The 27,983-nt window shown below is 30.1% G+C and overlaps 3 protein-coding genes and 1 long non-coding RNA gene across 7 annotated transcripts; 2 read left to right on the forward strand and 2 right to left on the reverse strand.

Moving 5' to 3' along the window:
- Window positions 1-1,830: 1,830 nt before the first annotated feature.
- LOC122626873 (phosphoenolpyruvate carboxykinase [GTP]-like) lies at window positions 1,831-5,794 on the reverse strand. Its single transcript, XM_043807341.1, has 7 exons — window positions 5,238-5,794; window positions 4,241-4,492; window positions 3,939-4,123; window positions 3,456-3,850; window positions 2,892-3,239; window positions 2,517-2,786; window positions 1,831-2,417 (listed from the first exon to the last, which is right to left on the reverse strand). The coding sequence occupies exons 1-7, from the start codon at window positions 5,543-5,545 to the stop codon at window positions 1,959-1,961; spliced, it is 2,217 nt and encodes a 738-aa protein (XP_043663276.1). The 5' UTR covers window positions 5,546-5,794; the 3' UTR covers window positions 1,831-1,958.
- A 2,501-nt stretch (window positions 5,795-8,295) lies between these two features.
- LOC122628975 (PHAF1 protein CG7083) lies at window positions 8,296-15,493 on the forward strand. Of its 3 annotated transcripts, none has more exons than XM_043811941.1 (8): window positions 8,296-8,563; window positions 12,336-12,418; window positions 12,496-12,723; window positions 12,805-13,014; window positions 13,090-13,239; window positions 13,312-13,476; window positions 13,558-13,734; window positions 13,817-15,493. In XM_043811941.1, the coding sequence occupies exons 2-8, from the start codon at window positions 12,338-12,340 to the stop codon at window positions 14,012-14,014; spliced, it is 1,209 nt and encodes a 402-aa protein (XP_043667876.1). In that variant the 5' UTR covers window positions 8,296-8,563; window positions 12,336-12,337; the 3' UTR covers window positions 14,015-15,493. The 3 variants fall into 3 exon arrangements, with proteins under 3 accessions (XP_043667876.1, XP_043667867.1, XP_043667858.1); XM_043811932.1 differs by lacking the exon at window positions 8,296-8,563 and adding an exon at window positions 11,523-11,788; XM_043811923.1 differs by lacking the exon at window positions 8,296-8,563 and adding an exon at window positions 11,804-11,950.
- A 2,105-nt stretch (window positions 15,494-17,598) lies between these two features.
- On the reverse strand, window positions 17,599-21,188 carry LOC122629024 (dual specificity protein phosphatase CDC14AB-like). 2 transcript variants are annotated; one of them, XM_043811970.1, is made up of 10 exons: window positions 21,154-21,188; window positions 20,643-20,923; window positions 20,300-20,501; window positions 19,976-20,226; window positions 19,626-19,887; window positions 19,375-19,504; window positions 18,931-19,109; window positions 18,463-18,596; window positions 18,019-18,084; window positions 17,599-17,853 (listed from the first exon to the last, which is right to left on the reverse strand). In XM_043811970.1, the coding sequence occupies exons 2-10, from the start codon at window positions 20,647-20,649 to the stop codon at window positions 17,618-17,620; spliced, it is 1,467 nt and encodes a 488-aa protein (XP_043667905.1). In that variant the 5' UTR covers window positions 20,650-20,923; window positions 21,154-21,188; the 3' UTR covers window positions 17,599-17,617. The 2 variants fall into 2 exon arrangements, with proteins under 2 accessions (XP_043667905.1, XP_043667915.1); XM_043811980.1 differs by lacking the exon at window positions 18,019-18,084.
- On the forward strand, window positions 17,847-18,637 carry LOC122629031. The gene is made up of 2 exons (XR_006327171.1): window positions 17,847-18,129; window positions 18,345-18,637. It is a non-coding gene; the product is annotated as an uncharacterized LOC122629031 (long non-coding RNA).
- Window positions 21,189-27,983: the final 6,795 nt, after the last annotated feature.

The following is a 27,983-nucleotide window of genomic DNA, read 5'->3' on the forward strand; positions in this document are numbered from 1 at the left end:
TATAACTATATCTAAGTTAATATATAAACGAATATAACATAAAGTATTAATGATTGAAGGCTGATTTCTGAAACTCATAAATCTTTATATGTCATTCTCTAGTCATTATGATATGTGCAACGATTGTATAAATGTATGCATATTATTCAATGCAACACAACTAAATGTATATTATATACAATTTTCATTTGATTGTTATTAAAATTTAACTTAATTAGTAATGAATGATTTATAAAATATACATGTTATATTACACATGTTATTCTAGGTAAAGTATTGTTTTATATAATTAATAGATTACCTTTGTCTTTTAATGAATCTGAACAAATATTTAATAATATTAACAATTAAGAGAAAAGTCATGGTATTGTTTTATCTATGATATATGAACAAATTATAATGCAAAATTAAAAACATACAAGAGATTCATTATTCAGTTTGATGCATAATTTAATGAGAAGTATAATTTCGTTTTAACATTCGTTTTAAAATCCAATAATACTTATTGAGTAATAATACCCAATCTGATATCAACATTATTATTTATTATGACGTGTATATGTATATATATATATATATATATATGTGCGAATTTCATTACATATTTGGATATAAATTGACTTGGTATATTTAAAAAAAAATTTTCCATGACGTCCGAAACACACTAATATATGTATATATTTATATATATATATATGTGTGTGTCTGTGTGTGTATAACAACCATTAAAATTAATTTTATGATTAGATTTTGATAATGAAAAATAAATACATTCGGGATGATGTAATTAAGTTAAAAAATTTTTAGTACCATCAACTGAGGAGGGTACATGTAGAATACTTTTAAAGAGTTCTTCTCCACGTGTGTTCGATATGATTCAAGAGAAATCAATTGCCTCGAACGATATATAATGTACATTTAAATAATTAATATATCTTGTAAAATAATTTTAATTTGTATAAATATGAATGTTGCGAATATATATAAATATGTAGAAAGTCTTTCATTAATAATAAATAGTGAGAAAACAAAAAGAAAGAAAATTGTTGAAGAAGCAATTAACAAATTAATAAAATAATACAATATAATAAAATCGATTAGATAGAATTAATGTGTTTTATTAAGAGAAAAAAAAAAGATAAAAAAAAAATGGAAGAAAAGAAGGATCCATTTCATTCCCACACAATGAAATTAATGCTTTGTATTTTTTTTTTTTTTTTCGTTATTATTTAATTTGCTCTTTATATACACCATAAAATACAAAATCATATTAGCGGATTACATATACACATAATATTTTGCGTACATCGATAAGAATATGTATTTATTATTTATTCACATTCACATGTAACTTTTACATGCATGTAACTTTACATGCAATTGTAAAATTTAATCTGACCTCGCACGATAATTGTAAAAATGTAGTAAAAAAGAAAAAATAAAAATAGAAAAGAAAAGATAGAAAGAAAAGTTCGGATAAATTTCGAATAAATAAATGTATAATGTTTTCAAAGAAAACATCGCGTCTATCGCATAAATAAAAATAAAAAGAACTATTTAATTAAACCATTCATATAAGACCATCTGTGATCATATAATATTAAATGGTTAATGCGTACGTTTAATTTGAACAATTTGAAATATAAAAGCTATAAAAATATTTATAAGCATAACAACATCGATTATAAAATCGCGATTTAAATAGAAAGTAACACATGCGTTTATATATTATAATAAACAATTAATATGTCGATCAATCTGTTCCGTAAGAATATAAATCTTATAGTCATATTATTTAATACTATTTCGAATGAAAAAAAAATTCTTCCATAAATTTATCAAGGAAATTTATATTATGGATCATAGATCTTTCTTAGGTCAGGAAGAATCAGGAAGAACAAATATTCCATTATTAAATTTTCCAAATTTTCAGTCGAGTCGAGATCATAGAAAGGATCTTAAATCTTATTAAGATGTTTTTCGAGATGATCGAGTTCGGACAGGATAGCTTTCGGAAGATCTTTACCAACTTGTGCATCGAAGTATTCCCTTAAATCTTTCACCTCTTTTTGCCAGAAAGATTTAGGTATCCTGAACAATTCATCCATATCAATATCCTCTTTCAAATTTTTCAGATTAAGCGAGTCGATTTTCGGTATAAGACCAATCGGAGAATTTCTCGCTATGTTTTCATTGTCGATCCTACGAAGGATCCAATCCAAAACACGTGAATTTTCACCGAATCCCGGCCAAAGAAATTTACCATTGGCATCTTTTCTAAACCAATTAACGTGAAATATAGCAGGTAATTTAGCGTTTTTCACATTAGCCATGTTCAACCAATGATTGACATAATGTCCGAAATTGTATCCAAAGAAGGGTCTCATTGCGAACGGATCGTGCATAATCATTTTGCCCTGATGAAAAAATCACGAAATCATGTTATTTTTTTAATATTGGTTATTCATAGAATAAGTTAATCGATTATTTATATTTTATATTTATTTTAAACGTACCTTGTATTCAGCAGCAGCAGTTGCTTCGGATCTCATCGACGCTCCAATGAAAACACCGTGTTGCCAGTTTCGTGCTTGGTATATCAATGGGACACCTTCTGGTCTGCGACCACCGAAGAGTATCGCATCGATCGGGACACCATTTGGATCTTCCCAAGCTGGATCGATTATCGGACATTGTTTCGCAGGTGTACAGAATCTTGAATTAGGATGAGCAGCCGGAGTTTTTGAAGTGCTCTTCCATTTGTTGTTACCTCGCCAATCGGTTATCTGTAAGTATCGTTTCGATTCATTGTACACCATATATTTTTATTTATTTATCTTGTCGTTTCTTTTTTTTTTGTCTTTTTGGTAAGTTAACGGATTCTTTCTTACTTCGATGGAATCGTTTATTTCTTTCTCCATTCCTTCCCAAAAAACACCACCGTCACTTGTAGCAGCAACGTTTGTAAAGAGAGTATTTTTAAAGATCGTCATCATAGCATTGGGATTGGTCGCCATACTTGTTCCTGGAGCTACACCAAAGAATCCATATTCTGGATTAATCGCGCGAAGCCTACCTTCGTCGTCGAATTTCATCCAAGCGATATCGTCTCCCACACATTCAATTTTATAACCCGGAAGAGTTGGTTTCATCATTGCCAAGTTTGTCTTTCCACAGGCACTTGGAAACGCAGCGGCTATATAACGTTTTTTACCATTTGGATTGGTGATTCCTAATATCTAAAATAGAAAAATAGAATATCCAATTTAAACAATTAGCAGAGCAATTAACCTAATCGAATTATAATTCCAAAGGAATTGTTATTATTATTATTATTATTATTATTATTATTATTATTATTATTATTATTATTATTATTATTATTATTATTATTATTATTATTATTATTATTATTATTATTATTATTATTATTATTATTATTATTATTAACTTGCCAACATGTGTTCGGCTAGCCATCCCTCGTCTCTAGCAATCGTTGATCCAATTCTTAAAGCGAGACATTTTTTACCAAGCAGAGAGTTACCTCCGTAACCACTACCGTACGAAACGATCTCGTTTTTCGCGGGCTTATGAAGGATAATGGTTCTCTCTGGATCACATGGCCAGGATGGATAAACGGTAACATTCGAATCGGCTTTGGGTGTACCAACCGAATGTAAACATTTGACGAAATCGTCGTTACCGAGTATTTCCAAAATTTTTGTACCCATTCTCGTCATGATCTTCATCGAACAGACAACGTAAGGAGAATCCGTTATCTCTATACCTATCTTAGCAAGCGGTGATCCAATTGGTCCCATGTTAAAGGGTATCACATACATCGTACGATCTAAACAATTACAGTTGGTCAATTTGTAATTTAATGAGTCTATCTATTTATATTACATATAATATATATTTGAACAAAATCGACTAACTTTTCATGCAACCTGGGAATCGTTCGAGAATAGCTTTGTCCATGTCAACAGGCGAAATCCAGTTTCCAAGTTCACCAACGACGCCTTTTCTAGGTGTTGGAATTGTATCATTTTGTTTATCCGTACTAATAAACGTACGGCTTTCGACGCGTGCTACGTCCGCTGGATTCGTTCTGGCCAACCAACTGTAACGACAAATAATTTCTTTGTTCCTTCAGTTTGTCCATTTTTGAAAATTACGTTCGAATATTCGTTCATAAAAAAAAAAAAAAAAAACAGAATAAGCAGTATGCAAAACCAACCAGTTTTCGTATTTTGGTAACGGTTGAATCGTTTTATTTTTTTCGAGAAGTTTCAATAATTCTGCATGTTCAGTATCACTTCCATTACATATGTAAATGTCCTTGGGCAAGCACCGAGTAGCACACTCCTCTATATAACTACGAATTTTTGACGAAAGCGGTATGCTCGGTGCATTCAGTAACGGGATTTTACCAATGCAATCGTATCCATTATTCAATGCTTCTGCAGCACGTGTAACCAAATTCGAAACTCTATAAAAAAATATCGATTAATATATCAGAATAATATTGATATTACAATCGATCGGAAGGAAATTATAAAAAAATTATCGAATTCTAACGTCGAAAGGAATCTTCGTATTTTTGTACATCTTTTTTTTTTTCTTTTTATTTACTTAATTTTTTTTTTTAACTCTCGCGACATACAATACAATGTCAAGGATGCACTTTTACTTTAAAAAAATATCCTTCGTCTTTCATGACTCTCTTTACTTCTTGCATGCGAATGAATATCAAAAAGGTATTAAAACCTGTTTACTTTATTTTCTTTTTTATGAGAACATTTCTAAGATAATAGTTTTCTCGTGGAGCATAATGATATCTGCATTATATATAGTAACAAGTAACTCGCTCGCTACACAAGATTTTTTATTCCTGCGTTAAACGTACTTGAAATCTTTTCAAATTTCCATTTGCTATAATCTAATTTCCATCAAAATATAATAAGGAAATAACAATTTAAATTCTATTTTAACGTTTATCTCGTTGAAAAGCTTTATATGATGGCAATAAAAGTGGATTTAGATAATATTTCAGAAAGATAAAATTTTATTTACATAAACGATTTAAGTTACAAATAAAATATTGATTTGGCGATAAGCAGAGAGAATCCTTTAATATATTGGCATTAACGGGACTGACGGTAAGACAAAAAAAAAAAAGATGTAACAAAAGATTCAACAAAGAGTTACGATCATATATCTATTATGTTACTCACTGTGGATAGTAAATGTCGGTCGCGTACGGCATGTTTCGATTGAGTATGATACTTTTGTAGTTGGCGGGAATAGTATGCGACGATATCGATAAGTAAGTACGTTTTATCGATCCTGAAGAATCCGTGATCAATTCGTGATAGTTGGATCGACGAAATTGTAGGGTATATCGAAGATGATTTCCAATTGATTTACGTGGTTTAACACTGTTACAAGAAACGATCGAAAAATTTCGTATATTACTTGTCTGTCTTCTTGTGATCCTTGAGAAGCCGTAGTAGAAAGAGACTCGTCCGAGTAAGACGGGCATGTTGGTTTTGTCGAAAAATCGCGGCTTTTATATCGGTAGAATAAAAGTGAAGAAGAAGTGGAAATTGAAATAGCCCCTATGAAAAATGTGCTTTGCTATTGGTGCTTTTAATAAAGTCGAAGAATTTCCGGTGATCTATGAACAGTATGTATATAGGTGGGGGAAATCTGAGTACGCGTATGCGTGTGCGTGTGTCTCTCTCTTTTTTTTTTCTTTTTTTCTTTCCCTCTCCCTGTTTCTCTCTCTCTCTCTCTCTCTCTCTCTCTCTCTCTTCCTCTTTGTCTATCTCTCCGTGCAAAATCAGTCTTCGTTCCGGATCAACGTAAGTGATCGATGTACAGATAGATCGATATACACGACGACGACATACACGTGAACGATTCTGTTTTTCGCGAGTGATACGACGATACTATACTCTTTGCCTTTCTCGCCTTTGGATCGGTTCCACCTATCTGTGACCGCTTACACTACTCCCCACCGTGTTTCTTAGCTCGTTATAAAAGAGTAGTTGTTTGGCTTATTCTTTAGGGCTCGTTTTAAAGAGGGGAAGAAAAAATATATGCATGCTATGTATTATTGTACTACTAAATAAATAAATAAATATATATATATATATTTATTTATAAGAAGAGAGAGAGGAAGAAAGAAAGAAAGAGAGAGATTGAGAGAAGATCATTAAAAAAAAGGAATAGAAAAGTATTATTTCTTCGTTCGAATAAAGATAACGTTCTGAAAGCACAGTAATAAAAATCTTTGATGTTCGAGAGGAAATCGAAGTGGTAAGAGAATGAAATTGTTCTGACAAGTAGATATGGACGTTCTAAAAAGAAGATGATTTTCACAGTAGAAATAGACGGGATAGGAAAGACGAGATAAGACAAGACAAGACAGACAAGACAAGACAAGCGAGACAAAGTGTCAGCTGCTCGATCTCGTTCGAACTGTTTGTTGTATATGCCTCTATCTTCGTAACTAGGTGTTGCTATTCGCCTTTTGATGAAAGTAAAAGCCGGTTTGTACGATTTCCGATCAACCAACACAACATAACACAACAGTATTTTATTATATCGATATCTATCGCTAGGTTTTGCGTCATTTCAACGGAATCTCGAACACTCTCTTTCTCTCTCTTTCCTTTTCTTTTTTTTTTTTTTCTATTTTCTTGTAATTGTCTGATCAAAAGATCAAAAGAAAGGATCCATTGTGTTTGATTATTTGACCGATTTGTTTAACCGATTCGCTTCCGTCTTAATCGTTAAAACGAAATAAAGGAATACTTTAAACTTTTATTTTCTTATCTCTTAGAAAATTTTTATACGTACCAAAATTTTCATACATGTATGCGTATACACGTGCGCGTATAAATCACGTATTTATCATATTCACTAATTATTATTCTTATTCTTTTTTTTTCTTTCTTTTCTTTCTCTTTAAATGAAATTTTGATTTTTAAACGACTAAAAAAAAAAAATTCATGAACGTTCGGAAATTTCAAGGTTTTCGTTTGTAATTCGATAACGGCAGAATGTGAACTGAGAAATATGAAATTTTTACTTTCCTCGAAACCTTACTTGCGCGACAGTATTTTAAATGATAAGCGTTGGGAATTGGTCAATCAGTTGACTAACTAATCATTTTATTTTTAACATTATCTTGTTAACGAAAATATAAAGGTGTTAGTACGTGTTATATATTAAACATCTTTTATATTTATGTATCCCATTATACTTGTGCACATATTTTGCTTTTTGCTTTTTGCTTTTTGCTTGTTTGTTTGTTTTCTTTTTTTTTGTTTTTAATCAATAAAAATGTGATTTGTTTATTCGTCAGTATCGATTTTCTTTTGAACTCTTATACGTATGCGTATATATAGCTATGTACATAGGATCAAAGTACACGTGGACACATATACGCACACATAAATGAGACGTATATCTCTTACGTATTCCATCCTAATTTATTCTATAGACTATGTCATTTTACGCACCTGAGTTTTCTTTTATATACTTTTAAAAAATCGATACATTCATACATACATACATACATACATATATACATACATACATGCATATATATATATATATATATATATATATATATATATATATAACTACAACTTTGAAAGTCGATGCGAGAATATTTTTCTCATTATCAGTGAGTGGTGTTTATAAATCACGTATAAGTGACTTCTATTAAAATATGATAAAAACGAGGGTGAGAAGGATAAATCGATAAATTATATGAGGATAACGATATCGTATTTTATTGGACTACGTTCTCGTACACACATCGGCTTTTTTTTTCTTTCTTTCTTTTTCTATTTATCTCTTTTAATTATTATTTTTTTTGTATTTTTTATTTTTATTTTTATTTTCATTCTAAAGAGTAACATCATTGCGCGTCTTTTATTCGTATACATTACGCATATCTAATCGACGAAGCATTAGTTCAAAGTATAAGTATCCTGAATATTTCCGCGGAAAATTTTAATACTAATACAAAAAAAAAAAAAAAAAAGGAAGAAAGAAATAAAATATTACAAGAAAAAAGAAAAATAGTACGATTCATGATTACCATCAAATTATGATTATGATCATACTTTTAAGATAAAATACGTACCATATAATGGAAAATACATATTAAAAGAAAATTAAAGGAGGAAAAAAAGATTTATGGTTTATGATTACCATTCATGTTACGATTAATTGTTATGAAAATAAAATACGTAATACAAATGTGTAATACAAAATATAAATATTTTCCCTTTTGTTCTCATTAATTAATCGATACATTAACAAAGTCTGGTAGTTCGTTTACAAAGAAATAGATTTATCGTTTCTTCGCAATTAGAAGTTTCTCTCTTGTTAAGATTTTTATGTTCTTTGTGTATTATTTCATCGCGGCGTGAACGACATTGTCGTTCCTATTATCATGAGAGAAATGATTGACTGTCTTATAAATTATCAGGCCCAGACGGTGGCTGGACTACGGACTGGATCAGGAGCGGATTCTGTCAAGGTACTAACCCGTTTTAATAAACTTTGTACGATACGACATTTTTATCTAATTATAAATTCGTATTAAGAGAAAATAAAAAAGAATATGTTTTGGAATAATTTTCTAATCGTTTCGATTCCAAAGTTCCGTATTTTTTTTTCTTTTTTCTTTATTTATAATAATTATCAGAATGACGTATTTGCAAGATTTATTTATTTGGTATTTTATTTATTTATTTATTTATTCATTTCGTTTTTTACCGAGATATAGATAAAAATAATAAATTTTATCTGTGTGAAAGAATACGCTACAACGAGATAGGATTTATCACGTACGAAGGAGGACCATTTAATTAGAGATAACGTGTTCGTGCGTAATTCCATTGGGACCTTTTTATGATTTCTTTATCTGTATTACCACATTTGATTTTTTCTTTTTCTTTCTTTCTTTTCGTCGTAGACGAAATTTCATTGATTACGTTTCATTAAGTAAACTAACTTAATAAATTATTCAAATAAACAAAATTTTGTTTATTAATATTTAACAAAAATGTTCTTTCTTTTATTCCTTTTTTATTTTGTATTAAAATAACGATTAATTAATATAATTAATTAAAATGTTGTAAAAATGAATAATGTACCAAGTTCAAATATACACGTACGTATTTACATACATACGTAATGTTAAAATTAAAGAGTAGCTCTGTTGCATGTCTATTTATAAGTATAAACCATGTCAATAAGTTTATTTATTGAATCGCAACAACAGAAGCGAAACGTGCGGCAACTACCACGTTGACTATTATTAATTCATAATTGAAACACGTTCTACTTTATAATACGACAAATAAGAGTCAATATTTTCCATGGCGGACCAGCGGAAACCTTAGATCAATCGATTGACCACTGCGTGAGCATTTTGTTTCGTAATAATCGTGTCTTGATATTTATAAATAAATGTCGTCGTTTTCTTTTTTTTTTTTTCCTATTAACTGTCTATCTCTTTCTCAATATATATGTCTGTATATATATATATATATATATATTTCTATAAATTTATAAGAACGGTTTTCACGATCGACCTTAAAAATCTTCAAAGACAAAAGTCACGTTCAACGAGAAATATGTGAGATTATGTTAGAGGTTACATTAAAACATACGTATGTATATGCGGATAAATCCGGTGACGGGTAAACCAGATTGGCCTAGTTCGACGTTGGAAATGTTTATCGATTAAGTCGATGTTAGTATAACATGTATAATGTTCCGTCAATTGAAAACAAGCAAATAATCATTTATAAATTTATTTTTATTTTTTATATTGAGATAATAAATTACATGTGCGTGCGTACGTGCGTACATGCGTACGCGTGCACGTGCTAGATTTTCTCTCTTTAAAGAAATCCAAATTTTTATTTGATATAGAAACTATATTGTTATTTCTATAAGTTTTCTACAATAGTAAAAAGTTCATATATTTTTTTTAATAATTTTTCTTTTCTTTTCTTTTTTTTTTTTTTTTTTCCATTCCATTTATTATTTTTGCATGAAAATGTAAAAGTATGGAATTAAAAATTATATTTGAAAGTAAACAAGATTAAGAATATTTTGAAGGACTATGATCTTAAATGAAACATAATTAAATATTCCATACGAAATATTCTAGTTTCGCGTAAACGTTTTTGCATCGTATATATAAACACATGTGCAGTTGTCGATAGCCTGACGTATCTGGAGGCTCGTCTGTTTGGTCTGTGATACGTTTATCGGTATTTATTGCATAATGGTAGGCTCGACTGTGCTATTAGTATGGTGTATATATAAATAATGATTTCGCAATACAATCATTTTTCGATAGGAATAATTTGCTTCTCGATTGCGTGAGATTTGTTTCTTTGTTGTCTTCCTATTTTACTATTAATCGGAAATAGATGTGTGTGTGTATATATATGTATTATAAAAATTTATATATATATATATAAAATATATATATATTGTATATTTTTATTATATTTTTTAGGAAATTTAAAATATGTAAAGTATTTTGTAAAATATATATATATATATATATATATATATATATAAATCTTTCCGAAAAATATAATATCAAGTGTTATAAAACCATATAAAAATTTCGAAATATATGAAAGTTAATTTGTAGATAAGTTTATCTTATAATCTGTGTACGTATCAATTCTTTAGACTGGACGTATAAAATTTTTGCGACTGATTTTATTGTGACGAAAAGATCAAATCGTTCAATTAATATCATGTTATTTTCTTTAAAGAGAATTATTTCTCAAGGCAACAACAAGAATACAAAACTACTTCGACCTTTGTTCAATGTGCTCTTTTCTCTGTTTCTGTCGATATTTGCACAGTTTGTTAAAGACGTTTTTATCGTAGAATATGTCAGTATTTATCGGTCTTATCTATTATAAACACTCTAACCGAGTCTGCTTTTGAATTGTAAATGTTTAAAAAGTTGTTTAATGTATATAAGATCAAAGCACCCCCTGCGATGCATTGACCAAGTGCTTGAGAGCATCATTATCGAGTGATCTTTAACCTTTTGATACTTTGTAACGAGAAAGGATTTATTTATTGTCCTCTTTGATTAGAAATTATTTATTGCGACAATTCGCGGTGATTAAGCGATACACATTTTTCTTATAAAATATGTAAAACGATTTAAACGTTTATCGCCGCTTTTTTTTTTGCAAATAAATTTAAATAAAAGTTATTTGGTTAATAAAGAAAAATATATTATTCGTAATATCGAAAAATTTAATTTTAAGATTCTTTCGAAGGGTTAGTAAGATAAATTGAATTTGTAATTTGGCGCTTAAGAAAATGGCGGCATTAGCGCGATAGATCGGGTTAAGGTCGATGCAGAGACATCTATGACGGCTTGCTGGAAACTTGTAGTAAAATATCGTACACTCGAACACGGTCGATCCTCGAATTTTATATATCCCGTGGCTATATCAGCTGTTCGCTGCTAGTTCGCCAGCTGTAGCAGGGAGTTGAAGTTTATTGTTTGGGAAGCAATATGGCTATCTGGTGATTAGTAATTGTGCGATACGCAAGACAAAGAAACAACGCAGTTCTCATGGTATTTGGAGCCGCGTTGTAGATAAAATAGTAGTTGATTTAAGTAAGAAGTAAATATAATAAATAGGAATGTTGGAGCTCGAGGTAGTGCCCGAAAGATCCCTTGGTTGTGAGCAGTGGGAATTTATTTTAGGCAAGTGACGAAACACTTTTAACGTATCACTACTTCGTGTTACTTATTACGCGTTATTTCTTCGTTGAAGAGAAATTTATGAGGAAAATATGCATGATGCAAACGCACAATGCGAATGTTATTCTAAACTCAAGAAATCGTATCAACGATGTCGTATTTACGGTACTCCCTTTATCTGCATCCTTCTATTTGTAAACACTTTGACAATTGCGTGTAAACAAAGAAACAGAAAACGAATGACAATGTTTGTTACACATTATATAATTGAATCTGTCTTGTTTTTTGTCATTTATTTGCAAAATCAACATTCACAAAGAATTATTCAATATAATCTTCTATTGTTTAAAAGCTTTCCTGTTATATCGTATTTGTTACGCATTTTTATTTTTTTTTTTATTTTTTCATATGTTCCACGTTAATTTAAAAGTAAGATGAGAACATGTAAAAAGGACGTTGCATTATAGTATAATCCATATCTATAGCAGGAAATAATTAAAAATCACTTTGTCACGGATAGTTATTTTTTAAATATGTATTTTTTTTTTAGGTATGCATTTTTCCCAGTCTGTATCAATAATACAATCTCAAGTGGGCATTATAAGAGGAGTACAAGTACTTTATAGTGATAGTGTAAGTAAATAATCATTATTTTTCATTGATGTTTTATCTGATATCAATAAATAATTTTTTCTTGTTTATATTTATAGAATCCATTAGAAGTAGATTTAGTAATAAACTTACCTCATGACGGCGTTAGACTCATATTTGATCCAGTGGTGCAAAGGCTTAAAATAATTGAGATTTATAACATGAAATTAGTTAAACTGAAATATTGTGGTTTGCCATTCAATTCACCCGAGGTATTACCTTCGATCGAACAGATTGAACATTCGTTCGGAGCTACTCATCCTGGAGTGTATGATAGCGAAAAGCAGGTATTATAATTATATTCCAGATTTATGTTAAAATATAATTTCAGAAATTTATTAAATCCATACTCCTTGTTAATTGTTTAGGTTTTTGTGTTAAACTTCAGAGGATTGTCATTTTACTTTCCAATTGATTCGAAATTCCAACCAGGATATGCGCATGGCTTAGGGTCATTACAATTTCCAAATGGAACTTCTCCTCTTGTCGCAAAGACAGCTATTTATGTTGGTAATATGGCTACTGGTTCCAGTAGCGAAGAACATAGTTTGAAAGCCCCGCCACCACCATTACCACTTGTAATTACTTTTCCTTGAAATAAGCAAAAATTTGTCTAAATTATTATTTAATACTAAATGTTAAAATTTCAACAGGTGTGTTATCATAATAATTTATATTTGGAAAAGGCTGAGGTTATACGTGATAAAACACATACACGAGGACTCAGACTACACCTTTTCACCGAAGGAAGTTCTGTAACAAGGGTGCTACTAGAACCGAAGAAGCGATCTCTCACCAAAGAAGTATCTATCTATAGTTATTTATCATTACATGCGATATATCATATGTTTGATACACAATTATTTAAATTGTAGATTTTATTTGGTGATACGTGCGAAGATGTACTAAGCGCTCTTGGTGCACCATCAAGAGTATTTTTTAAAGCAGAGGATAAAATGCGAATTCATAGTCCTCATGCACATAAACGTGATAAGATTAGAAGGTCTGATTTTTTTTATAATTATTTTACGTTAGGATTGGTGAGTATTATTTATATACTGAAAAAGATTTATTTGTAAAATTTATGATATATTATTATGATATATTATTATTGATTCCAGGATATATTATTCGATGCCAAAACTCAGTGTGTAAAGAAGTTCGTTTTACATACCAATTATCCAGGACATTATAATTTTAATATGTATCACCGTTGTGAATTTATTTTAATTTTACCTCCAGAAAATAATTCCACAGAATCGGGAAAACTTATTGACGTTTCCCCTTCTCCCGTTACGGTAATTTTCTTAACGCAATTAATTTTTTCATCTTTGATATTAATGAACTTCCATGTAAGCATTAAAGATTGTTGTTTCTCAGATCACTGCCTATACAAAATGGGATGGCATAAGTGAACAGTTAAAGGCAAGTGCACGTCCTGTAGTGTTAAATCGTGCATCTTCGACAAATACGACAAATCCATTTGGATGCACGTTTTGTTATGGTATACGTGATGCAATTGTTGAAGTTATGGCTAATCAGCATATTGCCAGCGTAACTCTCTATAAAGCAGCGTGACCATAATTATATTTCAATTATGGTGCATTAGAAAAAGACCACTAAAAAAAAAAAAGAAAAAAAAAAGAAAAAAAAAGAAGAAAGGCAAGCACACCTTTGAAAGATAAGGAAGCAAACAAATTCACAGTTGATTTTTGCATAATATTTCTCATTGAAAGACTGCATGATAAGAGGCGTGTGTGAGGTGGAAAAGATGCGTAAGAACACTCATAAGGTTTTTAATAATAATATGATTTTAAAATGCAAGCGTTGTGATTGAGGTAATGTTTGAGTACTCATTTGCATCGATATTATGATGTAAGATGGAATTCAGAGGCAAAAAAAATAATATCGTTTTTCATAACATTTATGTATGTATCCTTAAAATTTACACTTTTTTTTTGTGATATTTAACATAAAAGAATTTCCAACACCGAAAGATATCAGATTTAATACTTTATTTTCAATGTATTTTACAATTATATATTTATCATATAGCAAAGAAAACGTAACACTTGAGCTTGAATATATTAAAAAAAAAAAAAAACAATAAAATAAAATAAAGTAAAATAAAAACAGGAGTAGTATCACAAATTAATATGAATTTTGATAGTTAATAAAGTATAGTGTTAATGCAGCGATAATGAATAATATTATTATACTACGTATATACATAACATATACATATGTATATATATGTAGTATATATATATATATATATATATATATATATATATACATTAACATATGCTTAGATAAAGTAAACAGTTAAATTTCATAAACCAAAATTTTATAATACGTGTGTTGGAGATTGAGGATCAAGTATCAAGTAAAAGAATGATTTGTGAAAGCAAGTAAAGAGTGTGCAATACTGTTTAGATAATTATAATGCTTTTACAATTAGTAAAATCGATCGAGAATTTCATACAAAAGTCGAAAGAAAAGATATTTCTAATTTTTTTTTCATGCAAAATATCTTTGGTTGATAATAGTAAAATACATAAAATGAAACACAAGGATTTATTTTGCCTATATCCGTGTTTATTTAAATAAAAAATAAAAAAAAAAAAAAGAAGTAAAAAGAAGGGAATGTTCAACGAGTATATCAGTTTTTATGTCTATAATTGAATTATTCATTGAAAAAGAAAACGAAAATTATTTCGATATAAAACTGAAGAAACGTACATACATATATCGGCAATTTTTTATTAAAATGCACATTTTTGTGTAAAGTACTCATAGATTATTTACATACCTTATATATATACATATATATATATGTATATGTATATATATATATACACACATACATACATACATACATATGTGTTCATCTAGTTTGGTGTACAAGTATTTCGAAGACGTTTCGTTAATTTTCAAACCCGATAGAGATATTAGGGCGTTTTATTTATATAATAATAGTAATAATAAAAATAAAAATAAAAATAATAATAATAATAATAATAATAATAATAAAATAATAATAAAAATAATAATAATGATAATGATAATGATAATGGAAGAAAAAAGAACAACAAAACATTTTATATTATTCATAATCTACGGAAGTTTATAAAAGCAAAAAATGAAGAATAATAATTATATATCTCTCTTGGTCAAGATAGTAGAGCTTTGTAAAAAGAAAAAAAAAAAAAAAAGGAAAAAAAGATTCGTTTATTACTTTATTCACTTTGTCTTTGAATTGCACAATTGCTACTGTTCCATCACCATATATAAGCTTTTTCTTATTAAGCATATATAAGGTATTAATAAGTTCTGTGTATCATATAAAATTTAATATTAGCTGATAAATTACAGTAAGAATTCTATTTAATATATCATAAAATGTGTAATAATCGGATACGCGCGCAATGTGAGACGTAATATGAGTGATAACTGTTTTGATTAACACAATGTGTAACACAAAAACTTCCTCTCTCAACGCGTATTTTCTATAGTATATGTGTATATGTGTATGTGTGTATATATATATATATATATATACACATATATATACTATAATATTTTAATGTAATAAAAAACATGACATGTAAACTTCCGGAAGTTCAAGATAAATCAAAAATCGACACATATACATAGTCTTTCCAGACGTAATAAAAACATTTTGTATATTTGAGCGAAATAATGCGCGGATGTTTTTGATAAGAGAGAGAGAGAGAGAGAGTGAGAGAGAGAGAGAGAGAGAGAGAGAGAGAGAAAGAGAGAGAAAAAGAAACGTGTTAATCGATGAAAGAATTGTACTATGATGCGGTGAGTTCCTTATTGAAAGCATATTGCAAATTTTTAAAACAAGTTACATTATTGGGCACTTCTCTGTCCTTATTTCCCAAAAAAAAAAAAAAAAAAAAAGAACAAAAGAAAAAGAAAAGATTTATGAAACTATTATAATTTTGTAACCAAATATCTCTCTAATGCCCGGAGAAAGGTTTAAGAATGTCTTGCATGAGAATGGTTTTCTTTCTTCTTTCATGTGATTATATGGAGCATGAAAGTTTTTGTGAAGAAAGTTTTTGTTAATGCGCTTAAAATGATTAGTATTAATTTTTATATTTTCATTGGATATTTCAGGTAAACATATATAATTGATTATGCAATAACAATTATTTAGAGAGAGAAAGAGTGTACATGTGTATACATATATGTATGTGTGTCTATGCATATGTGTATGTATATATAGATATATATCAATGTAAGAATTCGTACTATTTATTCATGTTATTAACGTAACTCCATTAAAAAATTAAATACTATATATATACATATATATATATATTTATATATATATTATACATATATATATTAATCAAAATTATAATCTTTCAATATCTCTTTCTCTGTCTTTTTTAATCTCTATCTATTTCTTTTTTATCTTTATCTTTGTAAAAAGTCTCTCTCTTTCTTGTTTTAATTAGTACGAATAGTTGTTTTGTATGCCATCATATATAAAATCACGAAAAAGGACTTTTTTCACGAATCACACTCTTTTTTTGTTTTTTTCTTCATAAGAATGCTTCTGACCAATTTTACTGTTCGCTTGCATTGCAAAGCATGCAGCTTCTCGAGGTTCGTGATATTTATAAAGTGAACATTAGAAAAACAAGAAAAAAACAATACAAATCTTAAAAAAAAAAAAAAAGAAAAAAAAATACAAAACTTAAAACAAAAAAAAAAAAAAAAGAAAACAAAAAAAATGAAAAAAGACATTCCTACATTCAGGTGCACGACATCTTTTTTAATAGTGAATAAATATATCAAGTGTGCATAAGTTTCTTCTTACGAGAAAGAAATTCTATACGTTAAAACGGTCTTCGATAATTATTGTAATCTAATGAAGTGATAATTACCCTGATGAAAAAGTACAAAAAGAGGAAATTATAATCATTTCTTTTCTGTTTTATATTATTACATCACTGTGTTTCATTACGGAGTATCGTTGTCTGTTATACAATTTTATAACAAAAAGAAAAGAAAACAAACGATCGCTTGTTTTTATACCTATAAAACGCATACATACATGCTAAAATAACAAATAACAAAACAGGTATTTATTATCATATATTTTATACAATATTATTGTTATTTTCCTTAATATGTATTAACTTTTTACAAAGGGGCAGTTTGAACAGGAAAAATATTTTCGTTTTCCATTTCTGATTTCATATTCTGCAAATTTGTTCCTCTAGTTATTTTAATCTCATTTAATTTATCACCTTGTGTCGAAGAAGCGTTCGGATCATTTAATTTCCAATAACATTTGATTAGATCCTTATTACGTGTCTTTTTTCGATCGTGAGATACTGTATTTGTGTTCATCGTACTATTTACATTTCGTAACTTGCCTATATACAGGAATACGTACATAGATGCATATATATATATATATATATATATGTGTGTGTGTGTGTGTGTATGTATGTATGTAATAATCGATCAGTAAAAGAAAAATATCATTTTCTTATCATACTTTAACGAATTATAAACGCTTCAGGCTATATCATAGTTACCTAATATTTTCGATAATTTAGATTTCTCTACTTTATTCGTAGGTAAGTCACAGTAATCTCTTGATCCTAAAATAAGGACACAAAGCTTTGTCTATAGCACAATTACATTAGGTAATAGAATCTTTTTTCTAATTTTATTTTCTATTATCTTTTAATTTAGATGTACGTAGTCGTTCTTAATTTAAGTGAGACGTCGGTAATTAACGAAATACATATAAAATATACATAACATCATATATTTAGAGAACAACGCAATATATTCGCAATTCGACAAGCTAAAGTTCTGTAAATTATAACTTTACAATGTCTTCCATCATTTTCCTTAGGCGCATATTAAAGAAAGAAAGAAAAGAAGAAAAACGAAAGAAAAAAAGAAAGAAGGAAGAAGAACAGCTCCTTTTACCGTTTCAAATAACATAACTGTAAGAAAAATGAAAAACTTGCCTGGATATTTATTTCGGTGATCCCAATTAGGATAATCAAGATGGTCACGTTCATCGTTCTTTATTTTATTAACGATGGAATATATCCCTCGTTTGTGATGTAATATCATGTCGCTCTCCCCACGATACTTAAGTCTGTAATATAATGTTATCATATATTTGCTATTTTATTTATATATAATTCTCTATTATTTCACTCTAATAGCAGTCACAAAATATATGAACCGGTAATTATGAAAATTTGTGGTCTAAAAATAAGTCAAAAATTAAAAAAAGAAAAAAGATTAATTTATTGCATAATTTGTATTGAAATTATCTAATTATACGAATTAATCATTATTAATATTAATTATATCTATAAAAATTACTTGATTATACGAAATAAATTTGCTTTTTTATATTTTTGATTTAGACCACTTTTATAATTATCGGCTCTATATATAAATATATATGTGTATGTGTGTTGTACCTATATTGTTGGCCCGCATTCATAAGACTATATTGTATGTTTTCTAGCCAAGCTTGTTGATGTCCAATAACGGAACCAGATCGACAAATTCGTGTCCAAGCTATAGCTTCTCTGGCTGTCATATTATAATGCTTTATTAAATACGCTGCTATCAGAGAACCTGTTCTGCCCAATCCTGCCTAATTATACATATATATTACATATACCAAAGTATATTAATCCTTTTTCTTTTTAGAAATGATTAGATGAATATTAGTACAAAATGCTTTCTTTCGAGGTACGAGTGCCTTTCTAGTATTTTTTTCATGCTACTTTTATTATTTATATAATATAATAGATAAAATATTATATATATATAATATATAATATATAGTATATATTATTTATATTATATAAACAGGATAATTAGAAACGCGTAGATAAATATTTTAGAAGGATATTCACTTTACAGTGGACAGCAATAGCTCCATTTGTAGTTTCCACCAGTCGAAGAAATTTATAGAGAATTCTTTTTGGTGGAATTGTACCATCTGGCATATACATATCGTAATGCGATATTCCTGCTTTTGTAAAACTGTTGGATAATAACAATTAGAAATATATTATTATTATTACTATTCGAAGTATATATAAATCATCCGATTTAGTTTACGTTGGGGTAAATTGTTTTCTTTAAATCACCGTAAACTATTTACTTGTTAGAATCGTATGTTTTTGTATTTAATCTTACAACAGCAACAACGTCATTGTTTAGAAAATAATTTATGTAATATTGTGGTGGATGATAGATAGTTTTACTTTCTGTACTTGGGCTAATAAAAGCCAACAATTTTTGTGGTATCATCCAATTTAAATCACCATTTTGAAATTGTTCGTATTTTTCGTATTCATCTAAATCAAAGTCATCAAAATTGAATAGACCAAATAATGCGGCTTTGTAAACAGCATTTAAACAATCTAAATTAGTATTAGAATGGAATTAGTTCAGGATTAAGATTGGATGCTCGTTACAAGTATAATAATAAATAACGAAGGAAAATATTACCGAGTAAATGAATATTATAAATCGACGGTCCCAAAGATGCATCTTGAAAAAGTCTGAATGATACTAATTCGTTTTTCAGGACGAGAGGTTTGTAAGCTTCTTTCGGAGTTTTATTTAAATATAAAATGGCGTATGAGGCGATCAAATAAGCAGCATTTGCTCTTTTCCTTTCGTTTATCGAAGTATAATGCACGATTTGTTTATGCTTATTTTTTAGATTGCTTAATATCTTGTTTACTTTGCAGCAGTATCTGTTTTAATAATTTTTTTTGTATCTATCTATTTTTTAATATTTCTTTAAAATTGTTGAAAACTTTTTTTTACCTGTACAAACATGCGAGATTCAGAGGACCAAAGTCGTTATAAAAATTATTATAAACGAGCTCGTTATCGATACTGAAAAAGTGTATATTTTCTGTTTTTCTTGGTTCCACTCGTTCATTTTTCAAAGTTGCAAAATAAAGTTTCTTTTTTATATATTCCGCGATGTTACAAACATCCGGATGATTATGAATGGTACTTGTAGCTTGTGAATAATTTCCAAAACAAATTTATTAAAAATCATAATAGTAATAATAATAATAATAATTATAATAATAATAATAATATTATTATTATTATTAGATCAGAATAATTCATATTAAAATGTGTGCAAAGAAATAATTACCGTCCATTTCATCCTGATTCTATCCAATTTGTAGCAATATTGGATTCCAGTAATAGCCAGAATGTAATTATCGGGAACGACGGCATATACTTTGAATCATGCTTATTTTATTTCACGTGAATCGTTTACTTTCCCGTTTTTTTTTCTTGGCAATGTATTCAATGAAATAAGTAACGACGAACTTTTTCTTAATTTATTATACTCAACGATTCATTGTTATTGTTCAAATCCAGGTGTAACAATCCATATCGTCTTTTGAAATTAGTCGACCACATGATTTACTAAAATGAATAATTTAGTAAATATACATATATATATATGCGTACATATATATATATATATATATATATATATATATATACACGATCATATATATTATTTAAATTTTTTCTAATCTTGAAAATATAAATGAGATATAACCTGATTGGTGTGTCTAACAATATATACATATGTTTAAGATTAGAAAAAATTTAAATAATAACAATTTGTAATATATATGTATATTACGTACTATATAAAATTTCCATTTTAATATCTAATAAAAATGTGAAACATTTACACCGATTATAATTTTATGTGCCAAATAATGTTATGAAAAGAAAAAGAACATGATTTTTGATCGGTTGATATTAAACGTTCTTCAAATTTTTAAACGTTTTTCAAATTTCTTACAACGTATACTACCATCGGTATACATATATCATCTTAAAACTTGAAATTTATTTTAGTAAAAGGACGCCAGGTGGAGCATGCATTCCAAATACGAATAAGAAATTAATTTCAGTTACGAAAAAAGAAAGAATGAAACAGTGAAACAATTGAAGGTATCGGTGATCTGGAAAAAGTCGATAGGGGGCACGTTCGGTCGATATTCTTTCGATAATCGAAAGTATTTTGATTATTGAAAGTGGATAGAATAATCGTTTCAGATCTGCGAGTTTTCATCGTGTCATCTATCGTATTCTCTCTCTTTATATCGTGATTTTTATCGAATTATTTTATTTAAACACGTATCGTATTCGAATATTACAATCGATAATCATTGATTTTATTCGCGAATCGTGTATGTATTTTCTATCATCGATCTTCGTAAGATTATTCGTATATGCAGACATAAATGCCAAATTTGTTCGTTAAAATAACGTTACGAACGTTAAAATAAAGTGTGTTACTGATTAATTAATTTTTACAATGTTTTTCTCAAGTGATTTTTTTTTATGTCAAAGTTCGGTGTTTTGGTTCTTGTACGTGTGATATCATTTTCATAAATTATATTGTGAATCAAGAATGAATTATGATCTGGATCGACGACGAAAAGAAACGACGAATTCGACGATGTAATCAGAAGACGACAAGAATAAAATATCATCACGAGTGAGTAATAATAATTATTATTTTTTTATATTCGTTTGATGTCTTGCATCGATGTATATATCCAAAGAATCTGTAGACGATTTTCTTTTTTAAATTTTATTATCGAACGAATCTTATGCGGGCAACAAAATTAAGTACATTATATAAAATCGTTTATACGTCGATTGTGCATTTTTGCAAATTAAGAAATTTATCGATAAAATGAAGAAAACGAATAAGTGTAGGAAGATTTGAAAGATAGAATAAGAGGAAAGTAGTGCGAATAAGCGTTAACAGATGTCACAACGATCTCATACTCTCGAGATAGATTATATTGTTAAAGTTTACAATCATCATAGTCATTAACCATATCAACCATATCAACTATAATATTTAATATAGTATTTTTCAAATCGGGATGGATGAAAAAAGAGAACATTTATTTAATAATCATTCGCACGTTTAAATATTCGTTATATAACGTATCATTATAAAGATAATTTTTATGATTTAGAAAAAATTTGGAAAACGTTTTCCATCCAGAATTTAATTTGATATACAGACCAAAGGAATTAGAATTTGGCGCATAATCGAAATGGACTTGGTCTATCAACTAGAAGAAAATACTTCACTTAATAATCATTTGTCGTTTGTTTAATAAATAATCGTTAAATAACACATCATTATAAAAATAATTCGTACGATTTAGAAACAAATTTAAGAATATATCTTCGATGAAAAATATAGTTCCATAAATAAATCAAATATAATAAGTTTGTCGTGCAACCTTGGTGGATCGGGCCAATCAGATTTCACCATGATTAGAAAGATTTTACGATCTAAAATATAACGAGATCGAAAGATCTAAAAAAAAGTATCTTCAATCGGAAGATCGCATAGGACCTGATGGACCAGGATAAAATTTGAATTTGGCGCGGAATCGAATAGATGCACCGAACGAGAGAACGCAGATTTTATCGTTGCAACGATCCGCATAAATTTTGCGGCGGACGAGAGACTTAAAAAAACTTATAAAAAAAAAAAAAAAGAGAGAGAGAGAGAGAGAGAGAAGAAAAAAGAAAAGAAAAGAAAGAAAAAGGAACAAGGGAAAAGAAAAAAATAATCTCCAGCGAAAAATTCTGCGTTCAGCGAAAGATATATAAACGAAAAAATATCTCCAATGAAAAAAGATATGACTCGGTGCACGGATTAAATTTAAATTTTACCGCGTAATCGAGATGGACTGGGCCAACCAAGAGGTTACAGATTTTCTCGTTGCAACGATCCAGAAGTGCACCGGGAAGTACTTTAACATGCGATGCCGTGCGTAGTGAGAAAGAGAAAGAAAGAAAGAAAGAGAGAAAAGTTGGAAGCAAAGGAGGAACGAGACGGTATCGCGTTGCCGTCTGATCGGTATTTACGATTCAGGAGAAATCCTTCTCCCGACGAACTGCTACGTTCGTCGTCTTCGTCTTCGTCTTCGTCTTCGTCTTCGTCTTCGTCTTCGTCTTCGTTGTCGCCGTCGTCGTTCGTCGTCGTCGTCGTCGTTGTCGGCTGCGTTCATCCGTCCAATCGTGCATCCATTCCTGCGTCCGTCAATCCGTTATAATTTCTCCGCTAATAGAATCCGAGATTTCGTAGCGAATCGTGCGACGCATCCAAAGTTCTCTTCCCGTCTTTCTCTATCTCTCTCTCTCTCTCTTTTGTTTCATCGTACCATTCTTCCTCGACTCCTCTCTCTCTTTCTCTTTCTCTTTCTCTTTCTCTCTTTCTCTTGAATGTTCAACAGTACTGTGCCTCTTTCTCTCTCTTTCTCTCTTCCTCTTACAGTAGCGCGTGCACACGCACGACACCGCTGCCAATCGAGGTGGCTTCGGCTTCTATTCGGACGCGTTTTCGAATCTCTCGATCGAATTCGTTGACCCACTATCTCGTCACTCGTCGTTAAATCTTTTATAGCGTTCCTTTAAGACAGACGGGCTTCGCATAAATTTTTCTATGTACATAGATATACGTATGGGTATGTACGTATACGAAACATATATATATATATATATATATATATATATATATATACGTATATATAGAACAACATACAAATTTTCTAGATTTCCAGTTCGAATTTTGTTTGTAATATTAATTGAAACTGAATTTTTCTTACTTATCTCTGCGATCAATGATTTAGTGTATTAATCTTCTCTTTCTTTTTGTCTTTTTTTTTTCTCTATCAATATCCTTCGTTCGACTTCGAAATTATTCGAAATAAGGATCAATGATCGTCGCATCATCTGGAGACAAAGGAGACGTCATCTTCTTCGTCATCGTCGTGTGCGGGCATCGAAGATCCGCTCATTGTCTTTCTCTCTATAATGCATATTGACTATTAACAGAAAAATATGTTTCCCTTATATGCAAGGATATATGGCCACGTCACGTCCTTATTCGCTGAGCAGTCGTCTCATCGCTCGTACTCATCTTCGAAGCCGAGCACCATATTCGGTCCTCCCACCTACCAGGGGAGACAATGCCAGTCGCATTCGTAAAAGCGTACCTCTACCTGTTTGGCGATCAAATCGAATTAAAGGCCAATATGCGTACAACCACTTGGTACTTACTTCTCTTTTGTCGCTTATACTATCGGTGAAAACGACTTTTCTTTTTTATTTTTTTATTTTTTTATTATTATCTTTTTTTTTTTTTTTTTTTTTTCAATTTTATTAATATCGTGTAGGAAATTGTATCTCGTCTCGAATGAATTTGATCTTTTATATTTTTTATCGTCATTTTAATTTATGTTAGGGATTGATAGTGCAATGAGATTTTATATACATACACACACATATACATACATATGTATATATGTATCGTTTGATTGAATATATCGTCGAATTAACACGCAAACGTTATATAATCTATCCTAAAATATTCTAACGTCGACCGAACTCTGAATTGGGGTTTACAAAAATTTCTACGTTATTAACGAAACGTATAAGCCTAATATATCGATCGATTCGAGTATCATTGAAATATTTCATATATAAAAATAAATATATTGAATAAACATACACTTTTCTTAAGATATTCTAACGTCGCAATCTTAAACAAACATTTCTCAAGTACAAATAATCATAGATATACATACATACATACATACATACATACATATATATATATATATATATATATAAATGTTTATAAAGAAAGTAAACAAGATAGAAATCCGACTTCGTACGGTGAAATCGATCGTAAAGAAGGCACGAAAGAATATGGAGGATGATAATCGAGTCTCGATAGAAAAGAACAAGAAGAAGAAGAAGAAGAAGAAGAAGAAGAAGAAGAGGAGGGGGGATGAGGCTGAGGGACGATCCAGTGGCTCCAGTCCCGAGAACAGAAATTGTTACGTGCTCGCAAGGCCCTCGTGATTCGAATGCTCATGCGATCGCGAGCGATCGCGAGCGGTCATCCAGAGTCAGTTGAAGAGGAGGTTGAACAGCAGCAGTAAGAGAGGAGGAGGAGGAGGAGGAAGAGGAGGAGGAGAAGGAGAAGAAGAAGAAGAAGGAGGAAAAGGTGATGGTGGAGGGGGAGGGGGAGGGAGTTCCGTGGCGTTGCTCAAGCGCAAAGAGAGAAATAGAGAGAGAGAGAGAGAGAGAGAGAGAAAGAAAACTTTCTTCGGTGGTTGACACGAGAGGACGCGAGAGTCAAAGGCGATTGTCCCAAGTATTCTTCTTCTTTTTTTTTTCTTCTTCTTCTTCTTCTTCTTCGTCTTCGTCTTCGTATTCTTCGTCTTCTTCGTCTTGTTCGTCTTGTTCGTCTTCCTCTTATTCGTAGTTGTCCACACGCGGAAGAGCATCTATCCTCTCCGGTTAGGTTCTTTCGCTCACACAGGACACGTACGAAGCCATGTCCCCGTACACGTTCCTTCTCCTCCTTCTACTTTTCCTTTTCTTCTTCTTCTTCTTTTTCTCTTTCTTCTTCTTCTTCTTCTTCTTTTTCTCTTTCTTCTTCTTTTCTTTCTTCTTCTTCTTCTTCGTCTTCGTGCGTGTTTTATTTGTCGAGCTTCTCCCTGTTATTCGAAAATATCCGAAAGGATGTCGGTCAAGATGTCTTTCAGATCGAAGAATAGAAATCTTGGAACTTTTCTTTTAGATCTGTCTTTCTCTTTCTTTCTTTCTTTCTTGTCTCGTAATAAAGAGTAGGAATAATATCGCATGGGATTCGTTTCTTGGAAATTTTTCCTTTGGATGCTGCGACTCATAAAAGTAAAAATAAATATATTTTTAGTTGGTTTTTTGGAATTCTTATTAAGTTGTATTAGAATAAGTAATTTATATATATATGTGTGTGTGTGTGTGTGTGTGTGTGTGTGTATAGACACACGAAGGAATTTTGTTTATCTTCGGAGAAAATGTTCGATTTCGATCGATACGATGTAAATAAATTAGGTATATCCGAGGGATCACCGCGTCGTCGACTTTTATTCTTCCACAATGTGTAATTTGTATTATATACACATATATATATATATATACATACATATATATAATCTTTATTATATAAATATATATATATATATATATTATATAAATATATATATATATATATTACATAAATATATATGTATATGTCTATATAATTTCTCTGTAATATACATATATATACACACACATGTAGACACGCAAACACGTAAGAAAACATTTTGAAATCGAGCGACTGTATGTATGTATGTATACACGAATGTAAATATGTCTTTATACGTATATGTATCTACGTACGTATGTATGTACGTATGCGTCTCAGAAAATCAGTAGTAACAAGGTAACCATTAGGAGTAACACACGTTACTCTTTAAACTCGCTGTTACGACATCATCTTAGGAATGAGCTTGCGATAAAAAGAAAGAGACGCGAACCGAAACGTAATCATTTTTCCTGGAAAGTAAGATTCGCGATGTTGGAGAAGTAGTCTGAGATTTGTTGAGTGGGTGGGAGGTAGATGGGGGTGAGAGGAGGGAGAGGAGGCAATGGCGGCGGTGGGAAGGTGGGTGGGTATACGCGGTTCATTTTTCTTTTTCTTCCGATGTTCCTTTTTTTTCTTTTTTTGGAGGATTTGATCTTTTTTTTTTTTTGGTTTTCTTTTTCTTCTTTTCCTTTTTATGTGTTTTCTTTTTTACGTACACATCAACGTGGCTAAAATTTCGATCGATCATGACGATATTTCAACATTCGAGCGTCGGCTTGATCATGGTGCAAGATTTAAGTTCTTGATTCATCGTGAGCCGATTGATAGGCGCATCAGGTACACGCTGAATTCTTATGCTAATGCGAGAAAGGAGCCGAGAAGACAATACACATCCACACACTGGAGAGTCCGGGCATCTGTATACACTCTGCGTCCCGTATTCTGTATTCCGTCAAGTGAATTAATACAATCACCAGGACCGCCGAGTGATTTTCGATGCGGTGAGATCGTGATCGGCGCCCGAGCTTTACCGAAGCTTTCTTATTTGGGAAAGGAGAAATGATCGGGAAAGCTAACGATAGATTTGACACGATCATCGATAATAATCGATAACTATCGATTTATGAGATTTTTACATATCTAGATCTCGAGAATTTTACATATCTACATCTCTAGTCTATCTAATCTATATACTTTACTCTATCTGGTAGAAACAATTGTTTTTAACGAATCGTTTATTCTAAATTAAGTCGATTTATTCGATTTAACAAATCATCATCATCATCATCATCATCATCATCATCATCAGCATCAGTAGAGTCATTCGAAATCTTCGAGATCGAAAAAAAGTTTCTTGTCGAAAGCATAAGAATCGTTATTATCCGATCGGTATCGATGATGCGACTATCGCTCTCTTACGAAATGAACATTTTTAAGGAATATACTTCTCGTGCTAATAAATGAACGTTGAATATGCAAAAACCTCGGCACCGTTTCTTTTACGTGATCGATTTATTGAATCGCTTGCTA

The sequence above is a fragment of the Vespula pensylvanica genome, chromosome 1 (assembly GCF_014466175.1).
Source record: "Vespula pensylvanica isolate Volc-1 chromosome 1, ASM1446617v1, whole genome shotgun sequence".
Lineage (NCBI taxonomy): Eukaryota > Metazoa > Arthropoda > Insecta > Hymenoptera > Vespidae > Vespula > Vespula pensylvanica.